At 35.8% G+C, this 12797-nt stretch overlaps 1 protein-coding gene across 1 annotated transcript; it reads left to right on the top strand.

The window, feature by feature from the left end:
* Nucleotides 1-1456: 1456 nt before the first annotated feature.
* Nucleotides 1457-11297, top strand: BBS5 (Bardet-Biedl syndrome 5; the record flags this gene model as incomplete). The annotated part of the gene is made up of 11 exons (XM_009584303.1): nt 1457-1539; nt 2385-2450; nt 4280-4329; nt 5007-5134; nt 6022-6157; nt 7166-7261; nt 7783-7845; nt 8683-8817; nt 8932-9015; nt 10850-10873; nt 10989-11297. Coding segments are annotated over 11 exons (967 nt in total), but the record flags the coding sequence as incomplete, so codon positions are not given.
* Between the last annotated feature and the right edge of the window lie 1500 nt (nt 11298-12797).

The following is a 12797-nucleotide window of genomic DNA, read 5'->3' as shown; positions in this document are numbered from 1 at the left end:
GGGGTTGGTAGGTGGAGTCTAGTCACCGTTTCCAATCTATAAGAAAAGGAAGAAAAAAAAAGAAAGGGTCGCACACTGGAGGACTGAGGGAAGGGTGTTCTTTTCCCAGCCGCCTGTAGCGTTACCTGGCGCTGAGAAGTAAAAACAAACTTAAGATGTGTGTCTGAGGGGACGGTACCAGTCACTGGTAACAAGGACTCGGTGTCCTTGCCGTGGTGTTGGCAGCCTGAGCTCACAGAAACGGGCAGTGGCTGGGGGAGCCCTCGGGGCAGTGGCTGTGCAGCCTCTGAGGAGCTAGAGCTGAAGGGTTGTCACATACATCCTCGTGGAGGCAGTGCTTCCTCGCGTCTGTGGGCCTTGACCTCTGATGAGCTGTCAGCCTTATCTGAGACATAAAACTTCTGCTCTGGTTTCCGTGGCAAAACCCTGCATAGCTTTTGTAATATGGAGCTACAAATTAGTAGCTGGTTGGTGATGATTTTGGGGGTGGAGGCTGAAAGTGTACTGTCATGCTTCACCTCCTTCCTACTCAGTTGACGCTACAGAGAACACCCCTTGTCCCTCAGACATGCTGCCTGCAGTAATTTTAGAAACATGAAATTGTATCTTGGGTGTTTAAGCAGTTCTGTCTTAGTTTCTTGTAGAATTGTCATGTAGACAGAGCCAGCTTCCATATTTTCTTTAATGCTAATGTTACTATTCTTGCTACCTCCTGTCTAATATCTTTTGTGCTGTTCTGGTGATGTATTGTTGAGTCCATATTAGTGTCTTGATCCTGATCTCCAGTAGCATCACATAGAATTCCCCCTGATAATGCATTTTGTTTCTGTCATGCCAATACACTGAATTGGCTCCTTTACACAATACAATTAAAATACAGCAAAATTTCACACTATATCTGTTGTTATGTAATTAAGTGGTTAGACCAGTTCAATCAAGCAAAATAATTTAAAAAAAACCCAAACAAATCACAGCCTTTGTGGAAAATTTAGCAGAGCATTTCACATGTCGGTATACATCTGATATTTCCTTTGCTGGCATCTATTCTTTCCTGAGCCTAGCTCCACTCCTTATGAGCTAAGAGTACAGCAAGAGGCAACAAACCGTATGCATTAAAAATTATATGAATGCAACTTTTTTGCTTTTCCCTCCCATTTTCACACACTTTCTCCCTATTTTGGGGTATAGTTTGCTTGGCCACACTTGCTACATAATTATTTATTTATTGTTATAATTTAATAATAAAGGTATTAATATTTTTCATATGCCAGATGTAGTGATAACAATTTCAGGTATATAATGTTGATTTGTGTGTATGTGTGCATATGGGGATTTTTCATTGTATGATACACTAAGCAAAAAAAGGAGAAAGGAAAGCAAAGTGGGGAAATAGAAATGGCCTTCTTTTGGAGGATATTTTTCATTAGGTAATTTTTTCTTCTTTTTTTTCTTTTAGACAAATGAAAATGAGACCTGGAGAGGTCCTTATAGACTGCTTAGAGTCAGTTGAAGATACCAAAGGAAACAATGGAGACAGAGGTAACTGCATACTCAGGGAAATGGTAAACTTTCTAATATTTAACCTGTGTAGGTTCATGAAAGCCCTGTCTGGTTTCCACTGAACTGGGTGTCAGTGGTCTGTTGCAGAAAATAGATCCTGCCTGTTTCACAGATCTGTCTCCCCTTGGAGTATTTTCAAATAGGATCTCTTGTTCGAAGTTATAGGAAGGTGATAATCTTGTCTCAGAATTTGTTTAGAATTGAAACCCTTGTAAGAATAATCCATTTATAAACATTGTGGTGGTCTTCTGCTGTAATCCTGTTTAATGCTTAGTTTTTCCTAACCTGGTTTAAACTGAATCAGTAAGGAATATATATATAGTGTGCAAGGGCATAAAGCTGCCAGCATGCTGAGATGAGCCTTCCTGGGGTTGGATGTGCTGCTGTACAGGGTACAGAATCAAATAAATTTGCATGTGACATAAAGGGGTGAGGTTATTCATGAAGACAGCTGCGATAGTTAACTCACTGCCTTCCCCTTCTCCTCCCCAGAGCAGTTCTGCACTCATTGTGTCTCCTCATTTTTGCCATAGGCAGGTGGATGTGAAATCAGTAACTGTTCTTGGTTTGGTTTTGAGGAATGCTGGTATATATTAGAAGTTGTTTCATTTGTTCCTTGCTGGATTTTCTCTCCTAGCATTCAAAAAAAAAAAGTAGTTAGTGATTTTTCTGCTGCAGTGTCCTGTGCTTTTTCTTCTTTTTCCTATCAAGGGGAAGAAATATTCTGGTGTTTCAAAAATAGTGGTAAATATGTACCACAGAATGGAACATTTAATTTAACGGAAGTTATTCGGATTAAAAATATCTACACTCTTTATTTCCAGGTAGACTGCTTGTGACAAATTTGCGGATTATTTGGCGCTCATTGTCATTGCCCAGAGTCAATCTCTGTAAGTATCATCTCCTGTTAAACAACTGCAAATTTTGTGTTTCCTTTGTGGTGGCATGCTACTCTCTCACAGTAGTATTGATTACAGTACAGAATAGTAAAGTATAGTTCTGTTGCTCTGTAAAGTCTGAAATAAACTGTTACTAATGAATCTATTTGTAATATAGGAATAATTCATAGTGAAGTATTAATATTCAATGTTAATTTCTCAGAACAGAAGTGGAAGAGTACTTCAGTCATATTTTTCATTTGGCCTATGTGGGATTCATTTGTTTTTCTAGAAAGAAACAAAAGTTTAAGTTTCTTCACACCTTGCTTTACTTGTACCTCTTTGCCACCTGTTTATTCACATTCTGTATTGTCCTACAGTTTTTATTCCCCATAGGTACCTGCCTTTCCACATTTACTATTGTAAGCTCTGAATAAATTTCTGATTTTAACTGTATGAGTAGCTAGCAGGGCTACTCATATTTAATTTAATTTGTTGAAACAGGGGCAGGATGCACTTACGTTGTACCCAAATTATTTCCAGTGCTCAGTTCCCAATAGCCAGTCAATCTTGAAAGTCTATGTTTCGTTCATAATGTATATAAGCTTGTGCCCTCTGCCTGTTTGCTCTTCTGCATTTGCTATCTCATACATGCACACACAGTGCTACTTTTATAGGTATTTATAAAATTAAATTGTTTGCTTATGTATTTAAGTTTTAGAATAGACCTTTTTCGAGGAGATCACAAAGAAACTTATGGAGCAGTTCAGCTGTATAGAAGCTCAAAGAAGTATAACCTATAGCTTTTAGAGTTTAAAATATTCTCTAGCTTTCAAGATAATGCATTATTTCTTACATTAAGGGAATATATAGACAAAAAAAATATTTTATTGGATGCCATTTTTGACCATTGCTGTTTCTTTTAGTTTTAGAAAATTTCTCATAAGCAACCTAGGAAATAGTCTCTTTCTAGTATTTTCATAAGTATTAATTCCGTAAAGACTGAATATTCTTATCTACATAACTACTGCCACATCTGAGCTTTTGGAAAAGCAGAATCTTCCCAAAGCAAATTCTAGTTCTCCTTTGATTATTTTTTTTGGAACCTGGCTGAGCTGCTGTTCGTGTCAGTAGCAGGATTGTCATTGACATCCAGATTTAGCCTAGCACCATTTTAGTGCATCTGTTTGTTTTAGGAAGAATGGCTGGGATTGTTTCTGGTTTTATTTTGTATCAGCACTACTGTAGAAGAGGCAAAGTAAAATTTATAACTGTTTTTTCCTCTTCTTTTTGTTTCTTCTTCACTTATACTTTCCATTTTGCTGCTTTTTTTCTTTGTCATCTCATTAGCTCTTCTACAAAGTACTATATCAATGCAGAAATTTTTATTTATAAGGGTAAAATTTACAAGCAACATCATGATGAAACAGACCTTCTTGAGGCAACAGTCAAACGCTGAAACAAGGAAATTCTGATTAGATATTAGGAGAAAAACGTTCACAATGATGACAGTCAAACAGTGGAACAGGCTCCTAGAGCGGTTGTAGAATCTCCTTGTTTGGAAATACTCAAAACTCAGTTGGAGAGTACCCTGAGCAGCCAGATGGAGTTGGTCCTGCTTTGAGAAGACCATTGGACCAGACAACCTCCCCAAGTCCTTTCCAGCTTAAATTAGTCTCTAATTTTTTGATGAGGGCCAAGACCATTAACCACAATGTGTCATTCTCACAACTAGCATCCAAAGCTGTGCTACAAAATTCAATATTATACTTCGTAGTTTTGACTATTATTTTTTCTCGTTCTCAAAACTGTTCTTTTTTTTGTTCTCCCCTAACTTTTAGCTGTTGGTTACAACTGCATTATAAATATAACTACAAGAACTGCCAACTCAGTAAGTTTCAAAAAATACTTTTTAAAATAATAAAAGAAGCTGTAATTCATTGTTTATACTTATTGCACTATATCAACAATAATCTGAAAGTTTACTTGCAAGAACAGTAGTAGAATAATAATGGAAATTTAGCTTTCAAAGTTGAGAGTGTTTTACATTTCTATAGGAGTGTGTTTTTAGTCAGTTTCCTAAGGCAGTAAAACTCATGTAGTCATACTGTTTGGTGATTCTTCTGCCCTCACATGTTGGCTCATTGTGTAAATTTAACAAAGGTCTAGAGAGGCACTAATTTTGTGCAAGAAAGCTCTCAAATACGTAGCCTGAATTACATGCAACTGTGAAGCCGTTTGTTTGGCTTGGAGCAAAGAACTAGCAGGGAGATTATGTAGATTCCTCGGGCAGCCACATGGTAACAAAGCCAAAAATACTGTTTCAGTCATGATATTGCAAATGTATAGGAGTCAAGCTTCATTAGTTCTACTGTTGATGGAATTGCTAATTTCTCCAAAAGAACTGAGTTCAGTTGAAGATAGCAGTAGATCAGTGGTAGAATCAAGATTACACCTTCAGATATACTATTTAGAACAAGAATTTAGAAAATATGTCAAGATTATTTATTGCCTGTACAGTCAAGCTACTGTATAGTTAAAATGTTAAATTTCATTTTTTCCTTACAGAAATTACGAGGGCAGACAGAAGCTCTGTATATATTGACTAAATGTAACAATACGCGATTTGAGTTCATATTTACCAATGTTGTCCCCGGGAGTCCCAGACTCTTCACTTCAGTTATTGCTGTACACAGGTAGCATACTTAAAATAGTGGTTGGTCATTTACAAAATTCAATGAATCAAATGTGTGGGATTACTACTGCTGATAGGCCGAGTATATAACTGCCCATATTTAACATTCAGAAAAATTTCCCAAAAGAAGAGAACACAATCTCTGGAAGGAAGGGAGAGAATGATCACAAATTCTGGTAGATAACTGTGCGTAATGAAAATTAATGTGTATTAATACCAATCATTGATGTCAGTTCATACACATTGTGTGTATAAACTATCTGAACAAATAAAAGTACAAAAGAGCTAATTTCAGTGTGCATTTTCTATCTATAATTTCTGTCTATAATTATTTCCCATAATTTTGGACCATGTAACGGAAATGAGGAGTTAAATCCTGGTCAAAACTCTAGTTGACTACAAAACAGAGGATGTTTCCCACCATTCCCATCTGCATGAATGTGTGCATAATACATTACCATAGGTTTCTATTTAAGAGCTATGGAATACTGACGTATGTATATTGGATGTTTGTGACTTAGCTGGCACTGAAAAATAAAGGATTCTTGATGTCCATACTACGTATAACATGGGACCCAAAGACTTACGCTTTGCAGTAGAGGCTGGGAGATGAATATCTTAAGGAAAAGAAGGAAATAGTATACACATGAACAATACCGGAGATCAAAACAGATGTCAAAAAAAACCTTTAAGTTTAAAGATAACTTCATTAAGGAAAGCTGAAATATAATGGTTTACATTGATGAAGTTTTAATAGTACTCTCATTTTTGTGCAACATGGTGATAAGAAAAGTTGAAAATATACAACATTTCATATTGGTGCTAAAACAAACAGTAAAGATAGTAGAAAACACTGAAATGGTAACATGTATTTTTTATTTTTTGCAGAGCTTATGAAACTTCTAAAATGTATCGTGATCTGAAGCTGAGAAGTGCATTGATTCAAAACAAGCAACTGAGATTATTACCACAAGAACAAATATATGATAAAATCAATGGAGTTTGGAATTTATCAAGTGACCAGGTATAGTGAAAAATGAGACTGCGTTGACTACAGCAAAGTTAAAATGTTTTGGCTTTCATCTAGCAATTGTACTACTATAGTTTTGAAACCTCAAAGGAATTACCCTTAATTTAGTTTATCAGTTGATGCATGCGGAGAAGCTGATCCCATATATTTGCTAATCAGTACAACAAAGTCTTTTTTTGGCAACCTGAAGTCTACATGACTCGGCTAATATGCAAGGAACTAGATATACAGTTCCTGGTAAAAAGGTATACTTAAGAGTCTAAAGCTCTGTATCATCCTGAAAGACAATCATGTTGTTTCCAAAGTGTTCTGCTGAATATTTGTATGTTCATGTGCAGCTTTGACTACAGTGTAAGACTATATTGCCTTTTGATTACTGGAAATTGAAAATATTGGAATAGGAATCTGTGTCTTAAAACATGGAAAAATAAAGACTTTAAGGAAAAAATAGAAAACATTTCTATTATTTTACAGGGCATTAGTAGCAAGTATTTCCCAGAGCCATGAAACAAAATGGGAGCTGTTATTTCTGTCTGTGCAATTTTAGTCCAGAATGGAAACAGGATCCATCCTGACAAGCTAAAAAGTTCTTTCTTCTACATGCCCTTGGCACACATCTCCACAATTGCCTAAGTTTAACCCACGTGCCATTATGCTTAACACTATATGCCAATTCCAGATCTGTACAGTTAAGAACGCTCTCAGATGCTTCATGTATTCCCATGAGGTCTGCTGTGCTGTGATTTGATCCTGCTTTGCTGCAGTAATAGGTACTCCCAGCTATTTTCACCACTCGGGTGCTGTATCCTTTAAAGATTGGATTTTGCTTCCTTGCAATCAGTAGAAGCGTTTTGACTGGTTTTGGTGGGAAAGTATCAAGCTTTTATTGAATTAAATATGAAGCTATATCCTGGTTGTGTTTAAATGGATAACAGTAATCATCGTGTTTGGAAAAAAGGCTCTATACTTCAAAGCAGTTCTAACATACCTTTTCTTTAATAGGGAAATTTGGGAACTTTTTTTATTACTAATGTGAGAATAGTTTGGCATGCAAATATGAATGACAGCTTTAATGTCAGCATACCATTTCTACAAATTGTAAGTATCTTAAAACAACCATTTTCCAAATGAAATGGCATAAGTTCAAGGCTTCAGTTAACACGCCCAGCTCACCAAAATTAGTATTTCATGTCCCACAGTCAGGGAGGGATTTAGTCTTACCAGCATCAACCACAGGGTAGATTTTTTTTCTTTTCTGTCCAGATTAATTGTGGGCTTTCACAGGCAGATGATTGAAAATGGCTTGTATTTCCAATTTTCAAACTATTTACTATAATGTTTCATGCCACTTACATACACTGGGATTAATGATCGTGTGAACCTGATGTTCAGAAATGAACTGTTACTGTTGTTACCACTTCTGATAAAAACACTTTTCCTGGAGGTTCAGGGGTTCAGATTTGTAATGGTAAATGGGAGGGAATGGTGGTAGCCAAGCTTCCAGAACCAGTAATTGTAATTGGTACAGGGCGGGGAAGAGAAAAATTTAAAAATAGATAAAGGAGATTTTTATCAAGTAATTCCAAAATTTTTAACAGTTTTTACCTCTTTACCATTAGCGTTCAATAAAAATAAGAGACTCAAAGTTTGGCTTGGCACTTGTGATAGAGAGTTCTCAGCAGGTAAGAAGCTTTAATAGCCTTCTTTCATTGGTTACATTTTTATATATAATAGTTCTCTAATTCTGAAATGTTACAGGGCTATTTTAAGGTACTCGGAGTGTTCCTTCTGTGTGGCCTTTTGAACACAACTTTTAAGAAGTCCTCTTGCACTGCTTAAAATGTTTGTGTGTTAAGGTCAATATGGCTACTGTGAGATATGGTTTCTCTAAGCGAAGCAACAATAGGCCAGCATGACTAGTTAAAATAAAGTAAAATAACTGTTAAAAGCAGTGTCTTCTGACAGGTTATCTTTGGGATCTAATTACTTCTGTATTTAATTAAGATCACTGTTTTTAATCTTTTTCACTTGTGTATCTGTTTTACTGTAAGAGACAAAATTATTTTTCTTCAATTTGATCTTAATCAGAAATGCTTTTAATGGCGATTTTTTTTTTAAAGTTCAACTAACTTTATTTACTGTATCTGAAAGCTTCTTTAATAACAACATCAAGATCTAACAGACTAAACATTTGCTGAGTAGCTAGGAATAAATCATTAATATTCCTTCTGAATTTCTCCCACCCTTTTGTTTTTCTATGTAAGAAGTTTGTTCCCCATTTGTATAATGGGCTAACAGTTAAAAGCTTATTTACCTCATAGAGAAACATTGTCATTGTTTTTATTTCACCCATGGTTTAAATGGCAGAATAAAAATTAAATTATACCAAAATACAGATAATGTTCTGTGAGCAAACTGAAATTTGCTATCATTAAACTGCAAATCCCTATCAAGGGGAAAAAGTTATTTAAATAATAAGCAACACTAATAAATATATGTCGTCTTTTTTCTTTATATAGAGTGGAGGATATGTACTTGGTTTTAAAATAGACCCTGTGGAGAAACTACAGGAGGCAGTGAAAGAAATTAATTCACTTCACAGAGTTTATTCAGCTAACCCTATATTTGGAGTGGATTATGAAATGGAAGAAAAGGTACTCCACTCATTTATTTTAAATTAGATACAATATTGTGTTAACAGCAGTAATAAAAATATATTAAACATATTAGATATGTGGATTTACTTACTTCAGTGTTTTAATTTGCAGCCTCAACCTCTTGAAGACCTAACAGTGGAGCAGGTTCAAGATGATGTGGAAATAGAATCTGATGAACATACAGATGCTTTTGTGGTAAGCTACTCCACAGAAAACTAAAAAATAAAATAATTCTTGTTTGGTTATTCAAACGTAACCGATGTACAGCTGTAAACCTCTGTTAAAGATAAGCTACAACTGAACTTCCTATATTTAAAACACACCTACACGCCTTTTATTCAAAATTGTGATTACTACAGGAATTTACTCTGTGTATAGATTTTTAACTTAAGAACAAACTATTATTCAAAATAAATAGTAGTAGATATTTAAAGTAATAGTTGCATGTAGTTTCTCAACACATTAAGATCAGGAATAGCTTGAAAACCAGCAGTACAGTATATTCAAATACATTATATTAAAACTAGTCTTCCTTCCCTTAGAGCAGATTAATAGGTGCTGATATCTGTACGCTCAACATTCATGTAAGATTCAAACTTGAAAGATTTTTAGAAAGGCAGCAATAATTTTGAGTCACTCCTGACAACCTTTGCATTCCTGATAACACCAGTTTAGAAAACTCTATTAATATCTGTCTCCCAGTATTTCAGGAAAATTGACTTTTAAATGCATTAGGTTGCTTGATGACCTTCTTTCTAGGAATTTCCAAATTTACTGTGCAACCCAATAACACCTGGCTGCATGATTGACTGCACAGGTAGACTGCACATGTTTTCAAGTGCTAGCCTTGACACATTGACAACTGACATGTTTTCTTAATTCATCTCTGAAATTTGGTAAATTAGCAGTGCTACCACCAATCTTATTTCCACCTTCTTTTCTTTTGCTATCATTTACTGATGCAGATAAGGTCTTTTCTCTTCCTTTCCCTCCTTTTTCCTCGCTTTTTGCCTTTTTTTTCTTTCCAGTTTTGCATATTTTTGTTCAGTCTTCAACATAGTTGAAGACCTACCTTTTCCTTAAAGGTAGATTCTGTTTGCTGTATTGGTGCCTTTGTCACCTGGATTAAATAGCTGTGCTTTGCATATTCTAAAAGAAAAACTGGAAGCTGTAAATGATTAGAAGGTGGTGGCTATAGGAGACATAGATCGTCCAGGACCCAAGGAGCGGCTCCACACCAATATTCCATGACACTTGATGACTGCGATGCTGTTCTGTAGAGTCTTGTATAGCTTGAGATCCAGCTGAGCAGGAAAACGCTTTCTTTGCTGCCCCTCACCATAGGGGCATAGGGAGCAGACGGAGCAAGATCAGGCTCTTTTTGGTAAATACGAAGATCTAGAGCCCGCCGGTTCAGAGACTTGTAGAGCTGTGGATATTTTCAGAGATCTGGTTTCCTGAAGAGTTTGAGCCTTGATTTCCATACACACAGAATGGGAAAGATTGTATCTCTTTCCTAGATCTCTGTCTGAGAGTAGAAAAATGTGGTTAGTTGTTCAGTTACTCTGTGTTCATTTCTTAGATTGAGTATGATGTTAACTGAATTTTGATATTATTTACACATTTTAAGTTAGTTTTTGAAATTGAATAATAAATGTTGCGGCACAAGGCAGAAAATGCTAGGATGCTGTCAGTTTGCCTTCATATTAACATTTTATTCCGTTGTCAGTGTAACAAATGTAATATGAAAATTTTACCATTTAAAAATCTTTGTTTATTATGAGGAAAATTCAAAGATTGGTATTTAATGAAAAATAACATAATACCAACTCCTGCTAGAACCCTTTTGTAAATTATTTCAACATAGAAAAAACTGATCTTGTTTACAAAACAAAAATAAAAACCATACAGACTGGTTTGTTGAAGAAAACTTATCAAATATGGTTTTGACCCCAAGGAATTACTAGCAGATTTGTTTTTAGACTTTTTTCCCCCAAGGTTGCGAGTTCTTTCTTTCTTTCTTTTGCAGGCTTATTTTGCTGATGAAAACAAGGTAAGAACATCTTTTTTCATACTGTCAAATTCATGTTGTTAAAGTGGGATAATAAAATTTAAAAGTACCTTCTGCTTTATTTTATTTTCTCTCATATCTTGTGCATTCAAAAAAGCAACATGATCGGGAGCCTGTTTTTTCAGAAGAACTAGGACTTGCAATAGAGAAGCTAAAGGATGGATTCACACTCCAGGGACTCTGGGAAGTAATGACCTGATTTAGATTGGCATGCATTTGTTTCCTAAGCAAGGAAAGACTCTCAGTTCTTACTGGGCTTGTGAGATCTGTAGAAGATAATTTAGAAATACCAGAGTAGCAGAGAAAGAACATGCCAAAGCTAAAGAGCAGGCAAATATTAGATAATATGCCCTCAGGATATGTCATAAAGGAAAGATTATTCAAAACCCTTGTATGTGTAAAAGCTTTGTATTTATTACATTGTTTCTGTAAGTCGTGGGAGGCCAACCAATATCTAATATAAGAAGGGGCGGGGCCCCAGCTGCTAGTGGAAGCCCTGCCCCCTGCAGGGAAGCCCCAGGAGTCCCGCCCTTCCTCTGGTAGATGGTGGATCCAAGAAGTCCCTCCCCACTACATGCATGGCAGCTGCCATTTTATTTCAGCCACCATTATGTAAAATGTCATACCCCGCGTTTTCATACTGCTTTCTGATTGTCTGACTGTGGGTTTTGACACACTCATACCCCTGGTGTTTTCAGGTGTGTGATTGGCAGGACCAGGGACCCCATCCTGCTTCCCCCAGAAGGTTGTCAGAGCAGGAAGCCCCCTCCCCTAAGAACACAGGGTCTGCCATGGTGTTTCAGCCACCATTTATGGCAGGTAGCCAACATTTTTTTTTTTACAACTTCATGACCCATGTGTTTACATACTGCCCTGTGATTGGCTGCCAGGACCAGCCACTGCCTCCCATTTTACCTGGAAGTATGTCAGAAAAGGAAGCCTCTCTTCCTATGTACACAGAGACCACCATTTGAGATAGGGCAGTGTGTGGTATATAGTTTGATGCTCAGTGTGAAGTATTCATGTATTTATATACAGTGATGTACTTTGCCATAATGATTATATCTAAATCAAATTTCCTAACTTGTTTAATGTTGTGCAACATAGAAATATCATCATATGCAGAACATTTTCTGTCTATGCATATTGGCTGTGTCATTGCAGTACTGCTGTGTTACTGATAACTTTGACTGTTCCAAATATTAGTTTTCATATCTTATAATTTTGTTAAATTATGAGACATACCATCAGCCCATATCATTCCAGGTACTTAATTGTAATCCAGATATCCTCATACAGTTTTTCTTTTTTTTTTTTTTTTTTGGCCAGAGCACTTTTTTTAAGGAATGATCTAGAAAAAAGTGCACACACAAATAGCTTCTGTGGCTGAGTCATTAGACCTTTATGATGTTATGTGTTAGAGAGAAATGAGTCATTTATTGTTTAAAGGAAGATGCAGCTGTTACGTTTTCTAGTGAGATAAGACCTCTGCGCTATTTTCTATAAGTAGAAAAAGTCAAATGAGCTCTCCTCTCAGCTGTTGTTTTAGCAGCTGTTATAGTAAAGTAACTGTGGTGTGAATATAATTGTGGTGTTTGTAGAAAATCTTTCAGGTGTATATTTTAATGAAATACTACCTATATTGAAAAGCAATCATGATTTCAAAAAATGTTATACCTCATTGTAGATCTTGCGTTCAAATAGTTGTGTTTTGATCCTGTTTCCATTATATTCAAAGAACATTTTACCATATGGATAAAAAGCATTCTCTGTATGGGCAAAATACAGTCCTTCATCTAAGGTACATTAAACAACTTAAAATTTCAAATTTGCTTTGGAACTGTATTACCACCTTTAATAAAAATTTCAATGTTCCCAGTCTAAATTGTGAAATCTTCAACATATA

The sequence above is a fragment of the Fulmarus glacialis genome, unplaced genomic scaffold (assembly GCF_000690835.1).
Source record: "Fulmarus glacialis isolate BGI_N327 unplaced genomic scaffold, ASM69083v1 scaffold28988, whole genome shotgun sequence".
NCBI classification, from domain to species: Eukaryota; Metazoa; Chordata; class Aves; order Procellariiformes; family Procellariidae; genus Fulmarus; species Fulmarus glacialis.
This window is presented reverse-complemented; position numbering and strand designations above follow the sequence as displayed.